Genomic DNA, 25,208 nt, shown 5'->3' with positions numbered 1-25,208 from the left:
GAAGGGAGGATAAGGAGCGAGGTTCAGAGTAATGGAAGCCGAACTGAATATTCATACATTCAGTCACTGATTGTTTGCAAGTCTCTCATGTAACTCTACCGTCTCAGTTTTCACATGAGCAGTTTGTCTGAAAGCACTACTATGATAATGTGTAAACAGTTGCTTTGGAACTAAAGGAGCTCCATGGAAACTGTGTCGGTACAGCTTCTTCCAGAAAAGGTATTTCTGAAACAGCACCGTCAGAGGAAGTGCCATTTCCACATTGCATATATTAATTTCAAAATTATATGCTCCTAGATATCTCACAGAAGCAGCATGTTGCATATAAACAATTGCATTAGCAGAGGTCACCACAGGAAAGAGAGACAAGATTATCTTAGGCTTGAGGGGAGGCCAATGCAGCCATCTAGGCATCTCTGTCCAGCCACTAGGACTCTTCCCAAGCCCTTCCCCATCTCCATCGCACACAATCTTGGCCCTCCTCAAAAGCTTTTGCCTGACTGGGAAGTGCCCTTATGTTGTGATAATGCCTTTTGCTTGCCTGCCTGGATGGGCAGGTGTGTGCATGTGGGGTGGTTGTGGTGTAGAAACCTTTGCTTTTGTGTGGTTGGAATGTCGCCTGCTTTGCAGAGGTAAGAACTGCATCCACTGGTCCGCTAACTTAAGGACATAGCAGCAGCCCTGCTGGATCCTACTACACTATCCTACCACACTGCCTCTGATACTGGAGGCAGCACATAATCATTGTGGCTAGCGTCTTTCAATGGCCTTATCCTCCACTAATTTGTCTTAAAGTCATCCATGCAGGTGGCCATGAACATATACTGTGGCACTAAATTCCTTAGCTGATCTGTGCCATGTGAAGAGTACTTCTTGTCTGCCATGAGTATTCCAACATTCAGCCCGGTGCTGTAGCCTTCCATCACAGGGGAGTTGCTCCAGCCCTATAATGATTTTGGTTGCCCTTATTTGCACCTTTCCCAACTCTATGATGCTGGAAGAGTATTCCTAGTGCGGTTGCACTGTAGCTTTGTTTAATGGCATTATGATAATGGCAGTTATATTTCTAATCCCTTTCATAATAGTCCCTAGCATGGAATCCACTTTTTTCACAGCTGCTGAATAATGGGTTGAAATTTTCACTGAGTCATCTGCTACAGCCTCAATATCTTTTTCCAGATCAGTCATCACCAGTTCACACTCCAGTAGTACACATGTGAAGTTAGGTGTGTTAGCCTGCATTCATTTTTTGGGCCTCCCACCACCACCAACCATTGGCACGCAGACACCAGAAGACTGCCCAGGAGAGCACACATACCTCAGACTGAAAAAGGCCCCCCACTCCTGGCATATGGAATTACAGTGCAATCCTACACACTTGGAAGCAAGCCTTACTGACTTCAGGCTGAGGCCTGTGTGCACCCTCTTATATTTAAATCACATGACTTCCCCCAAAGCATCCTGGGAGCTGTAGTTTGTTAAGGGTGCTGGAAATTGTAGCTCTGTGAGGGGTAAACTACAGTGCCAATGATTCTTTGGCAGAAGCCTTGTGCTTTAAATACCTGGGTGCAGCCTGTCTCCTAAGTAAGTGTGTACAGTGGTACCTTGGGTTAAGTACTTAATTTGGTCCAGAGGTCCGTTCTTAACCTGAAACTGTTCTTAACCTGAAGCACCACTTTAGCTAATAATAATAAGCGGGGCCTCCCGCTGCTGCCGTGCCGCTGCTGCACAATTTCTGTTCTCATCCTGAAGCAAAGTTCTTAACCTGAGGTACTATTTCTGGGTTAGCGGAGTCTGTAACCTGAAGCGTATGTAACCCGAGGTACCACTGTACTGTTTATATAGCAAAGTGTGAATGTGTTTATGTCAGTGGGGTGGGGTGAGGGGGGTGTCAACAGCAGCAACAAGCTCCAGGCTCGCTCATGGCAAGCAGCAAATTCTAAAGTCCACAGGCAAGAGTGACAAGCTTGCTATAGCTTAGCAGCTGAGAGATGGATGCCGGGTTGTCAGTATATGGCTCATTGCCAGTAGCGTGCTACTGCCAAAGAAGTTAAATGAGTCTTTTAGTTAATGGGACCTCGCGGAGAACACTCTTTGTCTTACCCTGCAGATGTACTGGTTCCGCTCGCCTGGAGAGAAAGTTTGTGAGCGCACTATCATGCTGTTCCTGACAAAGGGATGCTGCTGAGACTTGAGGCCGGCTCTGTCCTTGGGTCGTACAGCCACACCCTCACACCTGCCTTCTGTGTTCGTTTCCTTATCAACCTGTTGAGGATATTGTGCATTGTTGTCAATCCTTAAAACCAAAACCTCCCCACGAAGCTTGCTTTCCCTCCCATTCTGGCACAAATTAGTTACGATAAAGACAAAGAATCCAATGCACCACTCAGCAATAATAGGCAGAAGGTACTATTTCAATGTGGGACACGTGTGAATCTTACTGCACAAAGCATCACACACTCACCTGCCTGAATGGTATGTGAATCTTAATTAACAATGATTTCCCCTGCTCATATTGTACTTGATATTAAAGGCTTGTGACTCAGGCTGAAACAAGGGACAAAAGGCTGACCTCAGGTTAGAAGTTTCTGATTTTACTAATGGAAACAAAAAACTTGCGGAAGAATGAAAGCTGGAGACCATTTTAAGTAAATGAAGTGATATTGTCTGTTTAAAACTAACACTTATATCGAGGCCTACCGTTTGCTAACTGCAGGAATGCTGTTGTCCTCTCTAGAGGTGGTGAAACAAATGCTGGAGAAAAAACATATTCCCTATTCTAAAACAACAACTCCTCTCTTTACTTAAATTCCAAGTCTTAGATGAACTGATGGAAGTAACCAGAACTGGCTACTGTTGTGAATTATGCTAAAATTCTCAGTGGGGTACTACAAGAATGTAGACCAATCCTTTCTGTTAAATGTGTATGTTATTTTTGCAGAACGATAAAAAATGTAGGAAACTTAGGCCATCAGTGGTAAGAAGGTATCAAACAGATTCTAGCCAATAAACATATTCTGAGACATTGCTCAAGACTCTATATAACCAAGAGGTCTTCTGTTTCTGTTTGGTTTTTCCAAAGGAGCAGCCGTGGTGCTAAGAAGGAACTATCATCTGGTACTTGGAGATCACTTTGTTTATATGGAAAGTAAAATAATAAAAAAATAAGAGGAAGGAGAGCAGGCAGGTCCATTCATAAAAACCAGGCTGCAGTTCAAGATCAGAGCAAGAACATGCTTTATCAAAGTACAGATACTGTACTCACATGCTTCCAAAGCCATCCCTTCATGCAAAAGGAAGAGGAGTGCTTCTTTGAAGATGCTGCCTGCCATCCATAATTTTTGTAATTAAAGTAATTGTTTTTAGTGGGTCGGATCCAGAGTTGCATAAAGTGGAACTCTGCAAACTAGCGGAAGAGGCAGGGCTGATTTGGGGTGATATTTTCTCTTCCCTTCCAATCTCTCTCCCCCTCCCCTCGCAAAAAAACAAACCAAAAACAAACCAAAACCCTGATCCAGAGGGTTAGAGGACCATTCAGAACTGCAGGGGAAAGGGGAATTGGTGAAAATCACTCTCCAACTCCTTCTGCCCACAGCAGAATCCACTTCACGCAGTGGGAGTCTCCACTAGATCCATTGACCTCCATAGGAGGAGTCCTTCTGCTCACAGAAGAGCAGGTCTGGATCCCACATCATAGGTACTGCCTCCTTAACTGGGAGACACCTTTTTAGTTGATCAAAAGTGCTTTTTCATTGTTTAATTCCACCAATTCTTTGACTAAAGCTTACAACCTAAACACACAACACACAATTCTCCTGCACTGCTCTGAAGCGCTGAGCCCTTATTATTAAAACTTCATAACAAATGCAAAAACAAAAATATTAAACCATCCGTGTATGCAAGTATAGCTTAAACATTAAAATAGCCTATTAAATATTTAATACATTCATTATTAAACATGAATAATCTCCCAAATAAACATTAAATGTTAACTAGCAAGCTGAATGCTTTTCTTGAGGACTTAAGAATCTCTTTTCTGCTTTTCCCCTTTACTGTATATCAAAACAGAAAAAGGATCACTTTGCCAGAGGGGACAGAACCTGTTAGAAATCAATGGAGAGTTTAAATGCTGAGCTGACTTTGGCCAGGTTCGTGCATAAAAATAAATATAACATGAAGAAGCAGTGTGCTGGTGCTCACCGCATGCAGACCCCTCCCACTCCTGGTGCACTGCCCCAAACCCTGAGCACAAACCTTGGCTTTTGATTGTGCGTTGTTTGGAAGGAAACAAACCACGTGACAGGGTCCAGGCACCACAATAAGCCAGATTCCAGCTTGTGTTTGTTTTCCAGTGGAGCTATGTGCTCATAAACTATGGTTTGCTTTGAATTATGGTTTAATGTTACATGCAAACCAGGCCTTCATTTATTAACATAGGGCTGAAAACAATAAACAGATTCCTTATGACAAACACTGTTGCCTTTAAACACACCACCTTGCTCGACCAAGCACAGCCACAGGATGTCAGTGTCTTCTTTGTGGTGTGTTAGAGAAACAATCTAAAATATTCACCAGTATGGGTGGTGCCGTTGCTTGTTCATTGTGACACGCGTGTGCATGTTTTCTGTCTTCCCTGTGCTTGGTTTCACCTTCCTCTACCAGTTTAAGGCAGAATCTGTTGTCATCTGAGTCTCTGCTTCCCTCTGCCCCTTTAACATTGTCCTCTTCTTCTGTCACAATCTCACTGGATGCCTCTGCCAGCATTCCTAGCCTGTGAGAACAAAGTAACCCAAGTTTACCCTTGAAAACTGACAAGGCCCGCAAAGAGGAAAGAAAAAGAAAAAATACTGGCATGCCTGGGATCTGAACCCTGTACAAAAGATATACTATTATCGACACATTATCTCAGCCAGAAGTAGATTAGAATTTCAGTACAACGCTTTCATGATCTGACATGTGAATGCATTATATTAGTCATCCGCTCCAAGAAAAACAGAAAGGTCTGTTGCAAATCGGTTCCCTTAGAACATTCTGACAAAAGCGCAGTACGTTTGACAGCCACAGATGGTTCTAATGGAGAGATGCAAGATACCTTTCTCATGATGATTAACCAGCAAATGTAGAACTAGCAAATACAGAATAATTCTTTTCACATTCTCTACAGATATCGAGATTATATTAACATGAAGGGGGGGCACTTTACCTGCATTAATTCTTTTTTATATGAGATCTTAACACAAGGCAATTAATCCACATTTAATAACATCTCTACTGAAAGATGAATCACCCAAACGCGACATTTATTGTGGACAATGCAAGGCTGGCTTCAAAGAAGAGATAATACCCATCTTCATTGTTTTATGTCACTAAATAGCATAAAACAAAAGGGAGGAGCCAGTGCCTTCACAACCTGCTTATAGGCTTCTTGGAGGCATCTGTCTGGGAAACAGGATGTTGGACCAAATGGACCTTTGGTCTGATCCAACAGCTCTCACAGGTTCTTACGCATGGGGAGTGGGCTGTAGTCCCTTAAGTCATTAGCTTCTGTGCTATTAAGGAGAGAGAGAGAGAGCAGGCCTTTGCCTTCCGGCTGCATCGCTGTCCACCCACAAACTCATGGGGAGAGCCAATGCATGTCCACCAGGCTTCCCCTCCCATATGCAGACAGTGTGGTGCCAGGGCTGGCAGGGGAAATGGGGGCTGGGATTTCAAGGGGTGGGGGTCTCCTGGAAATCTTAATTGTGTGCAGACTCAACGGTGGAAGCATGTGCGGCGGATATGCCATTCATAATTCCTGCTGCACTTCCCACTCAAGACACAAGATACTACTTAAATTTAAAACAAACAAACAAAAACAGCTTCTCTCTTCAGCACTGGGGAAACTGGTGTAGGGAAAACGGCAAGTGAAACGTGCAGTTCTCCACCAAGGGGTCTAGAAGGGTAAGAAGTTAATTTTACATGCACAAGGAGCAGATGGTGAGCAGAAGTTTCTTTCAGTGATCAGCCTTGTTTTTGATGTTGCTTTATAAATATTAGTATTTTAAAAAAACAAAAAAACAAATAAACCTACCAGTCTTCTTCAACATGTTGTGGCTCCTGCACACCCTTTTCTTCTTCCTCTTCTTCTTCCTCCTCCTCCTCTTCTTCCTCCTCATCCTCTTCATCTTCCTCCTCTGCCAACTCTTGTTCTACTGCTTGCAGCTCTGCTGATGTCCTTTCCAGTAATGCTGACACAGCATCCTAACGGAGACATTGGAAGCAGATCTACATTAGAAGACATACTGAGCGATGTTACTTATAAAACCTGCCCTATTAATAGATGTGAACAGACAATGCCTTTGTCAATTACACTGGCATTGCCAATGAGACTCTACCGGAATCCACCTTTCAGAAAAGGTGTTGATTAAATGTATTGATCACAAAAACATCTGCAGGAACACATTAACATAAGCAGGGCAACATCATGAGAAACTCAGAGCCGAGCATATTTGGTTGCTCACGTGACACCAGGTTTCCATGTGACTTCAGAATTCATGCATCCCTTGTGAAAATTATACCCCCACCAAAATGTACAGAAAGGATATAGTAAAGGAAATATATTGTGGTTCTTTGGTGCAAAATTACATATTAACCGTATGCTGCAAAAAACTAGCTGCCATTTATGCATAGCTGGCAAAAGCAAACTTTACAGAAGTATCTGACATTCATAAATGTCAACCAGCCAGGTAAGATTACAACTTTTTCTGGCTCTGCTCCCCGACTTGTAGTAGCGAACAGGAATGCTCATTCCCTTCCCACGCTGCTGAAGCGGGACAATCGTACATGAACATAATGTTCATAAAAGACAACATGTTCATTAAATCCAATGCAGGAAGGCCCGGATCTTGTAAGCTGTCATTCCAGGTAAAATCTAGGAAGCAATCATGGGATCGGGCCTGTGTGCGATGGATTTTATGCGCCTTTAAGAATGTTATACATGTTTCAGGAAGGCTACGCATGCCAGGTGGGCAGCATATGCTCTTACTTTTTATCACGCATAGAATAGCAGATCAAGGAAAGAAGATAATCCAAGCAGGCCCACTATAATTGTGCACTTTGTAGCTGAGAATAGGAGTCCAAGTACAGGCAGAAGGTGTGTGTGTATGTGTGGATTGAATAACTGAACTCCATGTAAAAACAACAGCACTGCTACCAGTTCAAGGTGTTACTATGAGTATATAAAGCCCTAAAGTTTACTTGCAGGAACACCTCATGCCATATGCACACACTCTACTGCTTCAACCTGTGGAACTGGCATTGTTATAGGTGCCCCTTAACCCTGATTCTGGCCTTGCAAGACGTCCAACTTCTAGTGTGGGCAGGGCCTACATTTTGGAAGTCCCTGCCTATTGACATTCCACAGGCACTATCACTGTGCTCTTTTCAGAACCTGCTTAAAATATTTTTGTTTAGGCAAGCCTATCCAGACACATAGAGGTTAATGTGTTTTGAGCTTTTCTTTAGCTTCTGTTGGTTTTAATTATCTTTTGAATATCTTAATGCCTGTTTTTAACTGTTTCCCATCAACCATTTTTAATGTTTATTTTATATTGTTGCAAACTGCTTACAAATGGGGTTTTTTTTTTAAAAAAAGAACACAATACAATACAAATTTTGTTAAATAAACAAAACAAATAACACTGTGGAAAGTAACCTAAGCTTTCTCCATGAGCTAGCGTTGTGTTTTTTTATGCACAGGGAATTTTTAATGTGGTAACATGCGGCTTGCAGGTGTTTTTCCCCCCCTTACAAGGTAGATTTGGTTCTTAGAAGCCAAATTACACACCTCCACTCAGGCCATATGGCAGTCAGCTAACAAAAGCAGCAGGAGGGAGCAAATAATTAGACAGTACAATTGCTTCACCGTTGCCGCTTCTATTTTTCTAGTCTCCTGTTCAGAAGTCATCACACACTGCTTACCAGGTCCAAGGAGCCAGGCGACTGGTTGCTTGGTACAAATACAGGATCCTCCTTTAGTTCCTTATTATTTTTCCTAGGAATCTGCTTGTAAGCCAGCAAGTTATACCAGAGAGTAGAAGTCTCATCTGAACATGGCAAGTCTGCCAGGCTTATTTGAGTTCCAGCCTGCACAGAAATGTGAAATGATAATTCATTGGTTATTTAGAAAATCAAATCAATAAAAAATAACAGGAATTTTGATAGATACAACACCCCATCCCTGATGAAACAATGCAAATATGTCAACATGGTTTTACACTGGCTCCTCAAATACCTCTAACTTCCTGTACCTCTTACATAATAACAGGACAATGGGCCCATCTACAGTAGCCCAGAATCCTGTTCTCACAGCAACTACTACCTGTGGGAAACCCACAAGCAACTGGGATTCAGAAAGACTCTACAAAAGGAGTCCCAACTAAGCCCTGGGACCCAGATCTTCTTCACTGGTTGGTAACAGCCAGTCTTTTGCTGCTGTTGTGTTTTCCCTCAATGTGGGGACAGCCTGATTTAAAGGAGACACGTATGTGTGTGTGTGGAGTGTGTGTGTGTGTGTGTGTGTTGTAATCTAGAAATATTAAGGACCAGACAATGCATACCCACAAGGATAAATATATATAGTAGTTTAAATTCTGTAAATCTAATCAAATATAACAGATCCATGCAAGAAACAGTACTAAGTTGGTGCCTGAGGCAAAAAAAACCCCTGGCATCAGTCCATTATGAGGAAAGAATGTGGTTTTATATGCAAGAAAAGAAAATTCAGGCTCCTATTCGGAGGCTTGAAGAGCCCTATTGCGCAACATGCCTCAGGCGCCATCATTTTAAACTCTAGCAGTGTCCATGGTTATTAATCAATATGCTTCCGTTATACACTGTGCGGTTACTGAGGCAATGATAGCGTGAGAAACACAAAGAAAAACAGAGCAATCAGCTTCTTACCAGGGTGCTCTTATCCAGGGGGGATGTGACCATTTTGTTTGATGCACCTTTGCCACTGAGGTAGGGGAGGAGCCAGAGCTCAGTGACAGAACCCATGTTTTGTTTGCACAAGTTCCCAGGCTCAATTCCCTGGCATGAGAAATTCTGTCTTGGAATAAGATTGTCTGTAGGCAATATTGGGCTCCATGGAGCAATTTGGTATAAGGCACTTTAGTAGACCTTCTTCCAAAGGCGAATGGAAGAAACTTACTAGCTTTGCAGTTTTCTAGGCTGCACATCATTTCTGTATTGATGTGTGTTGTGGGTCAATGCTGTCAGATATCAACATAAAAGGTAGGCCAGGAAATTGCATCAGCGCCAAAATTGTATTTTAAGTATTTAACTCGTGTGTTTCTTGTTCATGTCAATGGGGCTTTCGGGAGCCACAGTAAGACAGAATCGTGTCAGCCATGGAGTGAAAACAGGTGTCACAAACGTAAAATACATTCCAGTGCTTCTACCCTCTCAAAATAAATAAACCTGGGGGCTTGTGTTGCGGAGCAGCATTTCCCTCTCTCCATAGCCAAAGAACAAAAACATTGTCCGGTAGACAAAAGTTTGCTTCCTGAAAGCACAACAATTGCACCAACTGTTTGGCATTTAAGTATTTAGTAGGCTCAATTCCAATCTTCCATCATTCCCTCCCAGCCTGTGAATGTGACAGGAAGTCAAAATAAAAGCAACAAAAACTGAACCCTGTCCATCTACCTGCAACCTAAAGATATAAAAAAAAATTAGGGCCAAAGGGTTAACTACTCCATGTGGGTTGTATATCTGCTAGAAACAAAGGATTTTCGGTTTTCATTAAATTTCCTAGTTGTCACAGCTGGAGAGAGATGTAGAAGAATCTGATGAAAAAATGCAAATAGTAGCAAATCCCCCCCACAAAAAAAATTCTTACTGTTTTCAACTTCTCTAAGCTGAAATGTAAAAAATTGAGTTGAGAGGCTGAACCAAAGGCTGCCATGCTTGGAGCTCACTATTTTGTTGCAAAGCTCATTGTAGCTTGCCATTGACTACATCGATTAAAACCATATGCAAATTATGCTTATTACATGTGTCTAAAATATGTATATTAGCTGCAGCCCTCAGGCTTATGATGCATTTTCAATGAAGCCCTCAGCACTGAACAAATTGTCTACCTCTGTAATACTGTGATCAAAAGGGAATCTAAATTCCACAATCATCCCATATCAGAGATGAATATATTAAGTCCTGCGGAGGTTGCTAATGCATGCCTCAGAAGCCGCCTATCTATCAGCATGAGAAAAAACAAAAGAACATCAAACAAAGCCAATAATAAAGAATACTTACTAGGCATTCTTCCCAGCGAGTTTTACTGACAGAGCAGACATCCACTCTCAAAGTCTTCTGCTGCAAAGAGGCCTGGGAAATGGCTACTCTGAACATCTCACTAAATAAAAGAGTTTCAGCAGCAGAGTGGACTTTCGTGCGGAAAAGACAGCTGATGTCAGCGGAAGAGGGAAGAACTGCAACTCTAAAATACCTAGGAGGTGGGAAGAAAAAACATGCAAAAGATGATTCAAACAAGTATCCCAAAGCCCCTGTGCAAAACACTTGTAAAAGAAATGTCTTATTCCTGGATAAGTCTTATGTTCAACTGCAGAGACTTCGGTGCCCACTGCCTTATAGATGTCAATAGTAAAGGTGTGTCACCTAACCCGGCCTGTGGGAAAACTAGGGGGAAAAGAAGGAAAATAGAAATGGAAATGCTGAAACTCAAGAGTGGGTGGGAGTTAAGAAGAGCTCACAAATCACAGATGGAATTTGTAGAGTCTGTTATCCTACCAGAAATAGCAGGGGATATGTTAGGATGCTAAATACTATCCTGATAGTGATATGCTAGAAAGTTGGAAAAGTCTTTTAAAGATGCAAAAAGGGCTAGGAAAATAAAGCAGAGAAATTTGAGAGTTTGAAATAAGAAATAGTGAAATGAAACGTTGTGAATTGTAAACAGAATACTGACACATAGATTAAAATGCAGAAGTTAAGGAGAATAAGTGACAGAAAATGGAGGAGAAGAGAGAAATATTAAGAGCATTTAGCAGGTTCTGAGTGCTGGTTCACACATACAAATTGTCATTTCTCCCTCCACACAATTCGTTTTGACTGTTTCCAGTGACAGGTGATGAAATGTCAGTGTGAATCCAGCTGTATGTGACTACAATCCCCGGCAGCCAGAAGGAGTTTCCACAATCTTCAATCCTTCATATAAAGTTGTCCAATTCCCACTAACATTTCTGTTATTGGTCCTGTACCCCAATGACCAGTTGAAATCGTGAGGTCAGTAATCTACTTCAAAGGCCACTTTCTCTTCATATTGCTCTTGGATTATTATTATTTTTTAATGCAGATCTCTAGAACAATTCTGTTGATCATCCTACAAAATAAGTTATTTACAAATGCTGCCTTTCTCACAGACACTTTATTATTTATCTTACATGAAACCAAAAACCCATCTTTTTGCACAAGGGTTTCCTGATGCCACCTTTTAGCAACCGTGGGACGGTAACTGTGCAGTTTCACTATTTCATTTCTATGGTCTCATTACTATTATTTTGTTGTAAACTGCCTTGGGAATTATTTTTAAATGAAAAGTGGCAAAGAAATTATTTAAAATAAAATTTTAAAAATCCTAAGACTTTCCCTCAGGTATCTTCAACTCATATAATCATGTCAACCAATCTTTTTATGGTCCAGTTTTTTTACAGTTATCAACCCCATCCACACCTACAGTTCGGAAAATAGCTAGTCCTGCTATCCCCAAACAGCTGCTTTTGTTTATTTGCCACAAGCACACAATTAAAGCTTAAAGAAATGCTCGTAATATTGCTTCATCCTACAATACAGCTCAGCAACTTGGGAGTGCTCCTTGCACAACACTGCGCACTTGAAAACAAAGCAGGCAGGGATAAAATAAAAACCAAGCTGGAGCACTCTCTCGCTCTCTGTTCCACATTGTGTTTCCTAAGGCCATGTTCACATGAGTGCCGTGTTTCCCCAACTTGGATCTTCCGCTGTTTTTCAGACTACGATTCCCATCATCCCTGACCACTGCCCTCAATAGCTAGGGATGATGGGAGTTGTAGTCCAAAAAAACCCCAAGTTTGGGAAACACTGCATTAGTCATTTGAAACACAGTGAGGTTGTTTCTCCCTGCTGTGTTTCAAGTCCTGTTCTCACTTTTCTATACAAACCAGAGAGGGGAAAGGGATGTCGTCACTTGATGCCTATTACCTGGTTTGTTTCCCCACACTGAACTCCTAATTCACCGAAGCTGTTACCTGTGCACATCCAATGGCATCCAGAACCGTACATACCTCCGCTTAACCGCAGCTTCCATTTTCTAATTGGGTGAAAGCTGGTTTGAGGGAAAGTGCATCAAGCTGGGAATATTTCTCAAGAGGCTACAAGATACCTATGGACTGTGGCTTATTGTCATGCTTACTCGGTTTCCCAGTGGTGGGAATGAGCTGGAGCAAGAGTAAGCGGTAATGTGTACACAGCTTAAGTCTTGTGGGAGCACTCCCAGACCATATTGCGATGTAGAAAGCAGCCTTTTAGTACATAAATATTTCCACAAATTAAGCTACCTTGACGGAAACAAGTGCTCCCAGTAAAAGAGGCATTTCATGCTTTCACAAAAAGGCGCTGCTCTGCTTATCAAGTGAGAAGGTGAAACTCCATTCCCTTTGAAATGCAAATGCATTACACACATACAATGAATGTTTAAAATGGTCTCCAGGTAGCATATGAATCTCAGATACAACTCAAAAGGTATAGTCGGTTTAAGGTCAGCTCCTTCTGGAGAAGACTTTCTGCTTGCCTGTCAAATTGATAGTTAGAAAAATCCAGGCATATTTCATGATTGGGGTTTTGCTAAACTATAGACACTTGTGTCCTTTTTAGGGAAGGCCAAAAAGCAACAGGAACCTAAAAGGACACCTTAGCTGGGTTCACCTATAGCTCTGAGACCACCTTTTGAAAAAGTTGTGTATAGGCACAGTTTGAAACCTCACAGGTATTAAAAATATCTTCCTATATTCCTATTTATTTGTTCGTTGCTTGGCAAAGAAAGAAGATGGGTGCTTCTGTGACGCAGAGAAGGAGCACACAACTTTCTAAGGTGAAATGGAATGGAAAAATAAGGACGGGGTCACATGGCAGGGCTTTGGTGTAAAGGGGAAAGTGTAATCTTAGGTTCCCTCCTCCACCACCACCATCTTCTTAAAGGCTATGTGAGTATTTATCCAGTCCAGAAGTAAGACACCATCCTTTACAGAATAAAAAAAACACCCTTAAATAATTCTACTGGATCCACCTTTAACCCAGCTTCCTCAGAAAAGCAAAGATCATTGACTTTTGGTATGTCTGTGGGGAGTATGTTTGTGGGGAGGTGATGAAAGGTAAGCAACCAAAAAGGGGGGTTCCCACAGCACTTTCTCCCAATTCCAAATATGCCAAAAAATGTGATAAACCATAATCCGGGGATTACTTTACTTACACTTTGGAGCCAGGGGATACAGAAAGGGCATGAAGATTTTGTAACTGCCCCACAATGACCACAAAACTTGAGCTGTTTGTATCGTATCTGTTAAGAAGAGACAAAAACAAAACAAAACCCAGCATCAGGCACTTGTAATACATTTGCAGTTGTCAAGGAATAGCCTGACTTTTCACATGCGCCGACTTACCGGAGTCCTATTTGCACTTGAGGTGCCTCTAGAACTGTTGTATCATCTTCACTATATGCAACTTCTTCACTATCGTTTGGTCTAGAGGAGAGAGGAAAAGAGGTTGAATAGCCACAGCAGACCAACATTTATACCTTTGAACAGTAATATACTTTATTTATTCTATACCAAAACTGTAAGATTGTTCCAAATGCACTGTTCAAGTCAATGCTTGGGATTTTTTCGTTTCAAATGTAATGTCAAAAAGTGATGACAGAAAACAGCTACTTCCATGTGGATCTAGGAAGGAAGGATTGCTAAGGTAGATCTCTCTAATGGCTAATTATTTGAGGATCTTCCTTTGAAGGGTCATCATCGTTTATAATTGCTTAAATGCGCAAAGAGAGAACAAATCCCCCATTCATACATGCTTGCAATTGGCCTCAAATTGTTTAAAATTGTGTTTTACCCTTCAGTGTTTATTAGGCCATTTATTCTGATTATTATAAAGAAATGTGCTTTGAAACAAGAAAGAGCTTTTTTAAAAACAACAAATGAAAAGTCCTCTGTTCTTGAAAGCATTGCATTGGGTTGTTAGATTATTTTTTCAGTATCTACAAGTAGTATCTTCTTTCTCCTCTTTCTGTGCTAACATGAATGAATGAATGAAAGGCCAGCTATGGGAGCAATTTTAACTCTCAGCAGCAAGGCAGAATGTGGCAACAAAACCATAGCTGGCCCAGCAGAAAAGCTCAGATCAGGCCCATTGCCAGTAACTAGTAAAGGTAAAGGGACCCCTGACCATTAGGTCCAGTCATGGCCGACTCTGGGGTTGCAGCGCTCATCTCGCTTTATTGGCCGAGGGAGCAAGCGTACAGCTTCCGGGTCATGTGGCCAGCATGACTAAGCCGCTTTTGGCGAACCAGAGCAGTGCACAGAAATGCTGTTTACCTTCCCGCCGGAGCAGTACCTATTTATCTACTTGCACTTTGACGTGCTTTCGAACTGCTAGGTTGGCAAGAGCAGGGACCGAGCAATGGGAGCTCACCCCGTCGCGGGGATTCGAACCGCTGACCTTCTGATCGGCAAGTCCTAGGCTCTGTGGTTTAACCCACAGCGCCAGTAACTAGACCACCTTAATTAAGTTCCAGTGGATCCTTAGCTGATCCAGTTCTGTCCCCTCTTCTGCTCCCAGTGATGTTACCTTATGCGTTTGGTAAGCACACCGGGGGCTCCTGCAGATGCTCCAGTCAAAGGGATTCAGATTGGTCTGCATGTAAGTTAATTACTATTAATACTAATATTTTAATCCTGCCTTTGAATTCTCAGATGTTTCAACAGTACACTAATAAATTTAAATTAGGGATATGCAGTATGGTTTTTGCAAAGTTGATATTCCTTTTATATTATTATTACATATTTATAACCTGTCCATCAAGCCAATGGTTTCAAAATACCCAAAAGATTACAACCCTGCAACCCCTAGCTATACTTGTTTCTTATACAGTACTCCTTTGGTCCCCTGGTTGATGTTTGTTTCTGTGCAGTTTTAAAAATTCTTTGTCCTTTCAATCCATAGTCTTGGTTCATCCACACTGCATTTTAATACGATAGGTTGTGGCAACTCACATTATTTTGGTAAGTGGCATCTGTGTGACACCATCATGTCAGATGCAGCATTGTGACGCTATTGACAAAATGACATAAGTTCCAACAGCCGGTAAGTGTGGGCAAATGAGGCTGAGGATTGGGTGGGCAATGAAACAGCAGGGGAAGCTCATCATCAAAATAGTGAGAAGGTGTTTACAATTACCCAAATGAGCAAAGCGAGTGGGGAACCAATATAAAATGAGATAAATTGTTTCGACTCAGCCCCACATACTATTTTTCAAATTGTTGCAAAATGCCTGGACATGACAGAGCCAGATGCTCCAATTTTAGTTTTGGACAAATGGAATTCTGCCTTAAACCTACTGTTTTACAGAAGCTTCGTATACACCACTGTCTCCGGCCATGGACTCGTCAGATACTGCAGCAGATACACACCCTGCCTTCTCCTCAAGGTGGTGACTTACTGTTCTTCTTGGTAAGTCAACACCTAAGCAGGCAAGAAGGAAGAAAATCTTTGTTTTAGGTTCTATCAATCTGAAAAGCATATACACAAAGCTCTAAAGTCACAGTCAAGTTGAAAAGCATCTTGGGCATCAAGCAGAGTAACTCGTTTCATCACAAGTCATTTATTGTTATTTACTGAAATAGCACCACACCTTTTTAGATCCAGGACTCCCCTTTAACCCCAACCTACAATTACATAGAAGAGAGAATGTGCTAAGTGCATCTTGCTGTTTAGGGCTGAAAAAAGCAACCGCCACTACAATTCTCTTTTGTACAACCATTAAAGGTAAAGGAGGACTATCTTGCTTTGCATCTTATCACAATCTCCCCACTTCTCCCCCCCCAAAAAAAAATACCCCCACCAAACAAAGAAAATGGGAATGCTGGTGCCCTTGATGTGACCAATCTCAGGTCTGGGAATGATCCATTTGTAGGTTCTAACATACTAGTGGAAAACCAATGTATTGCATACTTTCATTAGGGTTTTTGTGCAAAACTAATCAGCTTCATAGCCTAGCACCGTTATTAACTTGCCCATAACAGTTTCCCATCAGCATTATTCCAAGTCCTTAGCTACAAATGAATATTCCCCACCTTTCAAGCTTGCTACCACATTCTGTTTGAGAAATACTATAAAGCAGTGTGCTTGACGAGCCTTTCAAATGGAACGTCTAAGGGCCAAGTTAGAGCAAAGGCCCCATTCAACCTGGCCAACAAGTGAATCAGTCCCCACACCTAGCAATTAGGACAGGGTTGGGGAACCAATCCTTTGCCCTATCAAAGGTTACTAAACCACAGACAGGGCGAATCAACTGGGGGACTGGTTTTGTATGTGGCTCAGTGGCCCAAGAGATGCCTCTGAAAGTGCAGATTGGGTTGGCTGTCAGATGTCCCAATCTGCCTCTCCAAAACTCGACACAGATAGGAGACTGCCCAGCACTGGACAACCTTACACCTGAGAAGAGGAAGCTCTGAAAGTGCCGATTGGGCAGGTCACACCTGGATGATGTACACTTTCAAAGGTGTTGCTCCTCTCCTACATAAAAGGAGCTTGCAGAATGGTTGACAGATGGGCAATTCATGTTTGAAAAGGCATCTCTCCTTAGGAAGAAGGCTGCCCAAGTGCTTCAGGTCAGATGACATTAGTTGGCTGGCCACACTTGAATTAAAATATCAGAATTCTTCCTACCAAAATCCCTGTGAGAAATTAATTCTAATTCTGCCTTCGTTTCAGCAGTGATATGTTCTGCCGAATGTGATATGATTCTACTACCAAAACTTAAGGAGAATCTTTAGGGCCAACCACCTCTTAATTTCAATCTTCAGCTCACATTCATGAGCTGGAGTTTCCTGCAGAGAGCAAGAAACATTCCCTGTAAGCAGCATCCTGTAATATAATAAGTTGCAAGGCTGAGGAGTCCTTTCATCTGCCAAGGAGCCAAGTGTATTGGTATGCATTACGCCCCCCTCCTGAGTCATGACTTTACATCTTGTTAAGATGTTTAAATTTTAAGGCTTCAGATTAGAGGATTGATTGCTGCATTTCTCCTTTCATTTGTAGCAGTGGGGATGCTTTTTCCTTGATGATGAAGTGCTTTTTCTTCCACCACTTTGAGAGGGGTGAAGGTGATGACATGATTTATTGATTACCCCCAGGAATAACCGCAGCAGTCTGAAATCGACTTTGACAATGACAGAGACTGTCTGTGGAAGAACTTCATGGTTATTCTAACTCTGTTACTCCCAAAGATATCTGGCATGGGAAAACCTATGTTTGAGGACAAAGCCCCCGCACCATATAAAGATGCAAGAGACAGCAGGCATGGGTGTTGCAAAAATAAAAAAGTCAAAGTCAATGGTGGGGGGGGAGAGAGAGATGATTTCAATGAGGGGAGAGAGAGAACTAAGCACATGCTTAAATTTCTCAGTGAAATCAACAGAACTAAAAGCAGCTAACAATGAAACTAGATATATACAGGAATTTCAGGAGTAAGTTCAATGCAAATGAATGATCAAAAGGTACAGTATGCACTTAGGGATTTGCCTTTCCTGTGTGCTACTTAAAGGACACACAGTGAATTCAGTTGCAGATAGACAAAGCTGATATAATAGAGATTGTAGATTATACATAGAAGGAGACAAGTTACAGAGTAGCTTCTTTATAACCTACCCAATTCACATTCAAGTAGTAAAATATGCTTAGTATCAAGAGAATGATTAAACTTACCAAATACATTGGTACTACAGTTGTAAAAAGCAGGTGAAAGCTGCAATTCTATGAACACTTACCCATTTAAACTTAGTAGAACTTACTGAGTTACTCTGCATAGAACTGCTCTGTTAAATGGCAGATTGAGTACTATCAGTAAACCTCTCCCTGCTCCCAATTTAAACTCAAAGTTAGGATTACAGATATCCCATTTTGCAAATGAAAGAAGAGTTATTTTTTAAGGAAAGTAAATCCTGTCAAATTCTTATAGCCCTTGAATGCTTTAGAGATAAAGGACCATTCAAGCTGCCACAAGAAACGTACATTTAGGGACCACTCAGCGTACATATGACAACATTTGTTAGAATAAAAATTCTGCCAATTGGGAATGCTAAATTCTATCAAAGCAAGTAATACAAAGTATACACAGGCTCTCGAATCTTTCCAATACAGTCGTACCTTGGAAGTCGAATGAAATCTGTACCGGAAGTCCATTCGACTTTCAAAATGTTCAGAAACCAAGGCGTGTCTTCTGATTGGCTGCAGGAAGCTCCTGCAGCCAATCAGAAGCCACGGAAGCTGCATTGGACATTTGGGTTCCAAAGAATGTTCGCAAACCAGAACACTCACTTCTGGGTTTGCAGCGTTTGGGAGCCAAAACGTTCGACTCGCAAGGCGTTTGGGATCCAAGGTATGACTGAATTTGGGAGAAGGGCAGAAAAACATTCAGAGTTATGGTACACCTATCTTCCACAAGATACAAGCTCAGACTGAATAAGGGGATAATTGTTTCTCACTCTTATCATATGTAACAGGGATGGGGAACCTTAGGTCTGCAGACAAAAGTGGTTCTCTAGGTCCGTCTCTATCTGGCCATTAAGAATCTATCCTGAAAATACATCTCTCATGTGTCAAATGCCAGGTAAAGAGGTACGTCTTCACTATTCCCTGAAAGCTGTATAGTGGAAGTACCAGAGGCACCACTGTGGGGACTGAATTTTACAACTTAGGGACTGCCACAGAGAATGTCCTCTTCAGGGCTGCTTATTGTCCCCAAACTTCTGAGGGTGGCAGAAATACGAAGAGAGACCCTTCCTCCTGATCTTAACAGGTGGAGATATGTGCATGTAAAAAAAACCCCAAACAAACAATCAATCCGTTCTAGCCTTTTGTAAGCTAGGATGTAACATAGTGTAACACAGAAGCCAACTCCTTAGGGATGAGGTCACTTCGGCCCCCCAATAAAATATCTGAGGGGGCCACCCCACAAAGTTGAGTGGAATTCCCATTCAAATAGTGTGTATGCGCACCACATCATGTAATCGATGTGTTACCTGTTCCCCAGCCTCTGAAAGGTTGTCCATGAAGAAATACAACCCATGGTCTGAAAAGGATTCCCTATCCCGTTAAAAGGAAATTTGTACAACACACACTTTATCAACTTCATTTTGTCTGCATCTTTGCACAGAACTAGGATATATTTTCCCATTTGCCTGGCAATAGGGAAAGTAAAGCAGAATAAATGAATTTTTGAATACTGGGAGCTATAGGTACATGTTGGATCAGAAACTAAGTCCAATTGACAAGAATAGGAGAGAGTATGTAAATTGCAGACAATCCCCCTCAGGCCACATGTAGCCTCAGCCAGGTTACAAAAAACTTCCATGGTATTGCCAATAAACGCCTTTATTTTAAAACAATTTCTTCCATTACCAATGAGTGGTTGAAACCTCCACAAAGTTTGAGATAAAAAACACAACTTATTCCAGGTTCTGACAGACGCATCAGATAACCACAGTGAGGCAGAATTGAAGGTGTACAGATGTCCAGTTTTCCTGAGCATACATGTATGGTGTCGTGCATTAGAATTTGATAGCTATAGCACTGGGAGAGAACTAGAGAAGATTACAGCTTGCCAATAAAAGTCTCGCATTGCACAAAGCAGACACATACAACCGCCCCCTCCACAAGCTGAGCGAGAAGAAAAGCCTCTTGCTATCTTAAAAAAAACAACCAAAAACCCCGACCCTGCTTTTAGCCATCTGCAGTCCTTACACTTTTGGCAAGTTTGCGATAAGCTAGAGAATGTACTATTTCATATCAAGTAAGCTCAGCCAAGTGTGTTAAGCTTGAGTTAAGCACTGAAATACTGTCATTCATATTACAAATAGATTTTTCTTTCTTTACTCAGGCAACCTAGCAGATGGCAGACAGTCAGCTCTGGGAGCCCAGCTTGGGCAATAACAGCTGGCTATCGATATTGTATGTCATGAATCCACTTGGGCTGCAACCAGCATTCTTTGCTACAATGGTCTATGCCATGAAACGAGCTTCAGTTACCACATTAATCCAATACTTGACCAAATCAACTTGACAGCCAGTGTGGTGCAATGGTTAGAGTGCTGGACTAGGACCTGGGAGACCAGGTTTTGAATCCCAAAACGAGGAGGAGAACCACGTGTACCACTTTGAGCTACTTGGGAGAACAGGTGCTATATGAATTTAATAAATAAAAATAACAGCTATCCAAAGCAACTAACAGTGCCAGCAACTCTCCTCTTCTTGAACATGCCTGCTTCAGAGCACAATTCAGCCTTCCCCAACCATGTGCCCGCCAAATGTTGTTAGACTCCAATTCCCATTAGCCCCAGCTAGCATGGTCAATGATAAGAACTGTAATCCAAAATACCTAGAGGGCACCAGGTTGAAAAAGACTCGTTCAAAGCATTGGCATCAAAGCACTATATAGTAGGAGATGTCAATATCAATGAAGGAATGCCTAGTCCCACACCAATGTGCCCAAGATTGCAGAGCAGAGCTTTGCTATAGAGGCTACTGTCATTTGAGGTAAGTCCAGGAGCAACAGGAGAGAGAGCGTTCTTGATGGTAGTTGCCTATTTATGGAAGTGCATCTCCAAAGAGGCTCACTCGGCGCCTCCTGTATGTTACCTGCTGCTATCTTTTCAGCAGCAGGTAACATACTATTATTCTTTCAATTAAGTTCTAACTATTTTAATCTGCTTTTAAAAATCGCTGGTGCTTATTCTTTTTGCTTTGTGACTGATTTGATCATTATTCTGTTGTGTTGAGGAATACTCTGGGAAATTCCTTCATTGAAAGCATTATAAAAGAAGGAAGGAATAGATGGATGGATGAATAAATACTAACAAAATTCTCTATAACCAGGTCAAAATGCTTGTGAAGTTGAACACATGAACCAGAAGGTGGCAGCAATACTGTATGTAAGAACATGGGGAGGTGGGAGAGGAGAGGAGGACAGGTTTTGAACGTGTAGCTTCAGCTGAAGGAATCAAGGAAAGACAGCAAGTGAAGCACAAGAAAGGTATCAGCAGGAGCTGAGACACAGCATCTCTCTCTGTATGTGTGTATTCACACACACATGCCTCTCTTTCTGTTTCTTTATCCTTCCAAGACAGAACTTTGAAAGGAAACCTTATCTCTCTGGATCTAAAAGCCGCAAATCATTTTGGTCTTGGAAACACAAATAAAGCTCTTGATGCCAGAGAACAAATCCATTCACAACAAACTCACAAGACGTTTGCTAAAGTTCCCAACAGTCAGCTGCTGGAAAACTGTAGATGGTTTGGTCAGTTAGCTAAAGAAAACAACAGCACACCACGGACTGCTCTTAAAACAGTTTTAACTCATTGTCTCGAATGACTTGGCATGCACCAGGGGAGAACCGTCAAGGCACTGCCAGAAATTGCCTTAACCCAAAGCTAGAGTCCTATGCTAGAGGACAGAATATTTCAGAAGAGTAAGGGTACCACCCACTTTTGACGGTCAAACTCAGCCTAGATTATGAGTCTCTTTATCTGCACTCTTAAAAAGCATCTTAAAAAGCAGACATCACCTTGCCAACAAAGGTCCATATAGTGAAAGCTATGGTTTTCCCAGTAGTGATGTATGGAAGTGAAAGTTGGACCATAAAAAAGGCTGATGCTTTTGAATTATGGTGCTGTTGAGAGTCCCATGGACTGCAAGAAGATCAAACCTATCCATTCTTAAGGAAATCAGCCCTGAGTGTTCACTAGAAAGACAGATTGTGAAGCTGAGGCTCCAATACTTTGGCCACCTCATGAGATGAGAAGACTCCCTGGAAAAGACCCTGAGGTTGGGAAAGATTGAGGGCACAAGGAGAAGGGGACGACGGAGGACAAGATGGTTGGATAGTGTTCTCGAAGCTACAAACATGAGTCTGACCAAACTGCGGGAGGCAGTGGAAGACAGGAGTGCCTGGCGTGCTCTGGTCCATGGGGTCATGAAGAGTCGGACACGACTAAACAACAAAACAACAATCTGTACTCTGTGGGTGAGTTGCTTAAGGCCTGAGAACGGCGGACGTATTCTATATTGACAACTCAGGTTCCAGGACAGTCCTGTTCTGGAAAAATGGCAGCCCAGTGATCTTCCTGGCATAGTGTAAATACAAACACTTCAGGTCTAGATCCTTGTCAGGGCCTTCAGCTGTAAGTGCACCAGATCTTGGGCCAATGCAGGTCAGCATCCTGTTCTCACGGGGGCCAACCAGATGCCAATGGGAGCCCCGCAAGCAGGACATAAATACAATAGCACTCTCCTCCCTTGCACTCCTAGTAACAAAGCCACCATGGGCAGTCACCATTGATAGCCTTATCTTATTTATCAATCCCTATCCACCAGGTTGGTCACCATCACGGCATACTGTGGTAGCAATATTCAATCATTTAACTGTTCCAAGTCTTCCAACATTCACCTTCCTTGGATGACACCAAGTCTAGTATTAAGGGAGAAAAACTCTTTATCCACTTCCCCACCTCATGCGTAATTCTATACCTTTATCCCATCATCCTTTACTTGCCTTCTTTTTCCTACACTAAAAAAGCTATATTGCAAACTTTCTTAATGAGGAGTCGCTCTAGCCTCAATATCGTTTTGGTTGCCATTTATTAATTTCCCAGCTCTGCAATATCCTTTTTTGAAGGGGCAACGACCAGAATAGTACACAATACTGCAAGTGCCATCACACCATAGATTTGTATAATTGCATGATGGTATTGGCAGATTTATTTTCAGTTGCTTTCCTAACGATCCCTAATATGGAATTTGCTTTTTCACAGTCATTTCACACTGGGTCATTTTCATTGAGCAATCTCCCACAAGCAATTCTTTGCTGGTCAATCACCACTAGTTCAGAGTGTATATGTGAAGTGAGGATTTTTTGCCCCAGTGTGCATTACTTTAGACTTGTTTCCATCTTAATGCCCCTTCATTCAGTTTAGAGAGATCCTTTTGGAGCTCCATGCAATCCCTTTTTGTTCTTACCACCCTGAACAACTTCTTGTCAATAGCAAAGGTGGCTACCTCACTGCTCACCCGCAACTCTAAGTAATTAGTTGTGTACTGCTTTATGGATTATTCTGGTAGTCAGCCTGTCCACTATCCTGTGGTCTCCTTTTCTGCCTGCTACTTTTCCAGTCATCCACTGCCCATCTATCTGGTTGTCTCTCAATTTACTTCTACCCTGCACTCTTGTTCTAGCTTTTTCCTGGCCTACGATATACCCTGCCATCCATTTTCTTGAGCTTTGTTATGCATCCCTACTTCTCACATTCTGCCCAGTTCCCGTATGGGATCTGCCCCAGCATTGCATTCCAACTCTACCTCACATCTTGCCAGAACTCATAATTCCTGTCTATGCTCAGCTGCCTACAGTCCCATGTTAAGTGTGACACCCCGAGTTAAAAGACAGCTTGTTGCTCTGAACGTGTCTGTGTGTGTGTGTGTTTCATTTCCAGGATTTAAGTACTAAAAATTCTCCAGAGGGGGGGGGGGGGAAAGAATGGACATTTGTGAGTACAAATAGCAAGATATACCCATATGTTACAGGTAGGCCTGACCCTTCTTTTTTACCTGTATTTCTTGAAGGCGACATGGTTTGCCTAACACTTTCATGGAGGTCTTTATCATCCACCGATGACTGAGAAGATGCTCTGGCTTCAGAGTTCAACAACATTTGGTTCCCACAGAGGCTAATGCCTGCAAAGTCACTGGGTAAATCACAGTCCTCAAAGTCCGTGGCGAGATGGTGCAATGGAGAGTCTTGAGGAGGCACTGGGAATGCACCTTCTAAAACCAAAGGTGATCCAGGAGGGGACAAAGAGGAAAGGGAAGATCTTGAAGACAGCGATGTCACCGATTTTGGAGGTTCAGTTAATTTTGGTGCATGGCTTGCTGCCAGAGAGCTGGAAGAATCGCTGTAGTCCATTCTCCCATGGGAATTGACCACCTCATTTTCATGAATTGTGGTAATAGGGCCCGAAGGAATGTAACCACATTTCTCTTGCAATATGAAGTCCAGTTTATACTGATAGTCTAAATCTGTAGGTTGTTCACCTTGGTTATAATACAGATCTGTAGAGCTAAGGGAATTCAGCGACCCCCTGCTGGACGTATTCAGAGACCCACGACTGGATGCCAGGGACCCCAGGCTGCTCCCTGAAGACATAGATAACGTACTGGCTGAAAGACTGCAAAAAGGAAGAAAAAGATTGAGCATTCATTTGAAACTACAATGTGTCCAATTAGTCTCAGCCCACAATAAAGGATAAAGTATGAATATATAGTCCAGTCAGGTCGTAAAGGTGTCAAGTGCAATGACATCTGAAAAAAGGACAAATGTTACAATTTTTGAGGGTAGAGCCTATTAGTCTGATAACAGTTTTTGGAGGACAGTTAATTAACTATACATCATATTGGTAACAATATGAGGATGTACCAATTATAGCGTAATTTTAGTGTTTAAGCTCATTTTTTGAGGTTTTGTGTCCAAGAATGGTCATAATTTCACAGGATATCAATTTGTTCACAATTTATGTGATAGCTTCCCTTATCAGTTCTTTTAGTTCACTATTTGGGATACTCCGTTGTTCCCCCTTGGTAGGTAGGTAGGTGACGTGGAACATGTACACATAACAGAAATTATCAGGACCTTTTTAAAATTTCCACTGTGATCACCTCTGCATGCACAAGACCTTGTTCAGCTAAAATGTGTCTGCTAATCTGTTTTCCCCTTTCCCTCTGCCCACTCTCATGCAGCTGCAATGCCTTGCAGAAGACGTGTGTTGACAGCTGTAACAGCTGTTTCATATAGAAGTTGCTTCTGCTCTGCGGAGTCTGTGGTCTGGGACACAGGCTGTGGGGAGCCAAAT

The 25,208-nt window shown here is 42.1% G+C and overlaps 1 protein-coding gene and 1 long non-coding RNA gene across 4 annotated transcripts in view; one reads left to right on the top strand and one right to left on the bottom strand.

The window, feature by feature from the left end:
• WWC2 (WW and C2 domain containing 2) overlaps positions 1 to 25,208 on the bottom strand; it is a 113,868-nt gene that overhangs the window by 11,362 nt on the left and 77,298 nt on the right. For all 3 annotated transcript variants that reach the window (XM_083457093.1, XM_083457095.1, XM_083457094.1), the window contains exons 11-19: positions 23,911 to 24,527; positions 15,648 to 15,771; positions 13,695 to 13,775; positions 13,505 to 13,591; positions 10,294 to 10,486; positions 7,960 to 8,124; positions 6,071 to 6,240; positions 4,573 to 4,771; positions 2,104 to 2,265 (exon numbers count right to left, since the gene is read on the bottom strand). In XM_083457093.1, coding sequence (XP_083313219.1) covers positions 2,104 to 2,265; positions 4,573 to 4,771; positions 6,071 to 6,240; positions 7,960 to 8,124; positions 10,294 to 10,486; positions 13,505 to 13,591; positions 13,695 to 13,775; positions 15,648 to 15,771; positions 23,911 to 24,527 — 1,798 coding nt within the window. The remainder of the gene's footprint in view (positions 1 to 2,103; positions 2,266 to 4,572; positions 4,772 to 6,070; positions 6,241 to 7,959; positions 8,125 to 10,293; positions 10,487 to 13,504; positions 13,592 to 13,694; positions 13,776 to 15,647; positions 15,772 to 23,910; positions 24,528 to 25,208) is intronic.
• Positions 17,003 to 23,885, top strand: LOC310685470. Its single transcript, XR_014515303.1, has 3 exons — positions 17,003 to 17,614; positions 18,813 to 18,927; positions 20,189 to 23,885. It is a non-coding gene; the product is annotated as an uncharacterized lncRNA (long non-coding RNA).

The sequence above is a fragment of the Podarcis tiliguerta genome (assembly GCF_965153285.1).
Source record: "Podarcis tiliguerta genome assembly, chromosome: 9".
Classification (NCBI taxonomy): domain Eukaryota; kingdom Metazoa; phylum Chordata; class Lepidosauria; order Squamata; family Lacertidae; genus Podarcis; species Podarcis tiliguerta.
Note: the sequence above shows the minus strand (reverse complement) of the source record. Positions and strands in the feature narration are given on the sequence as shown.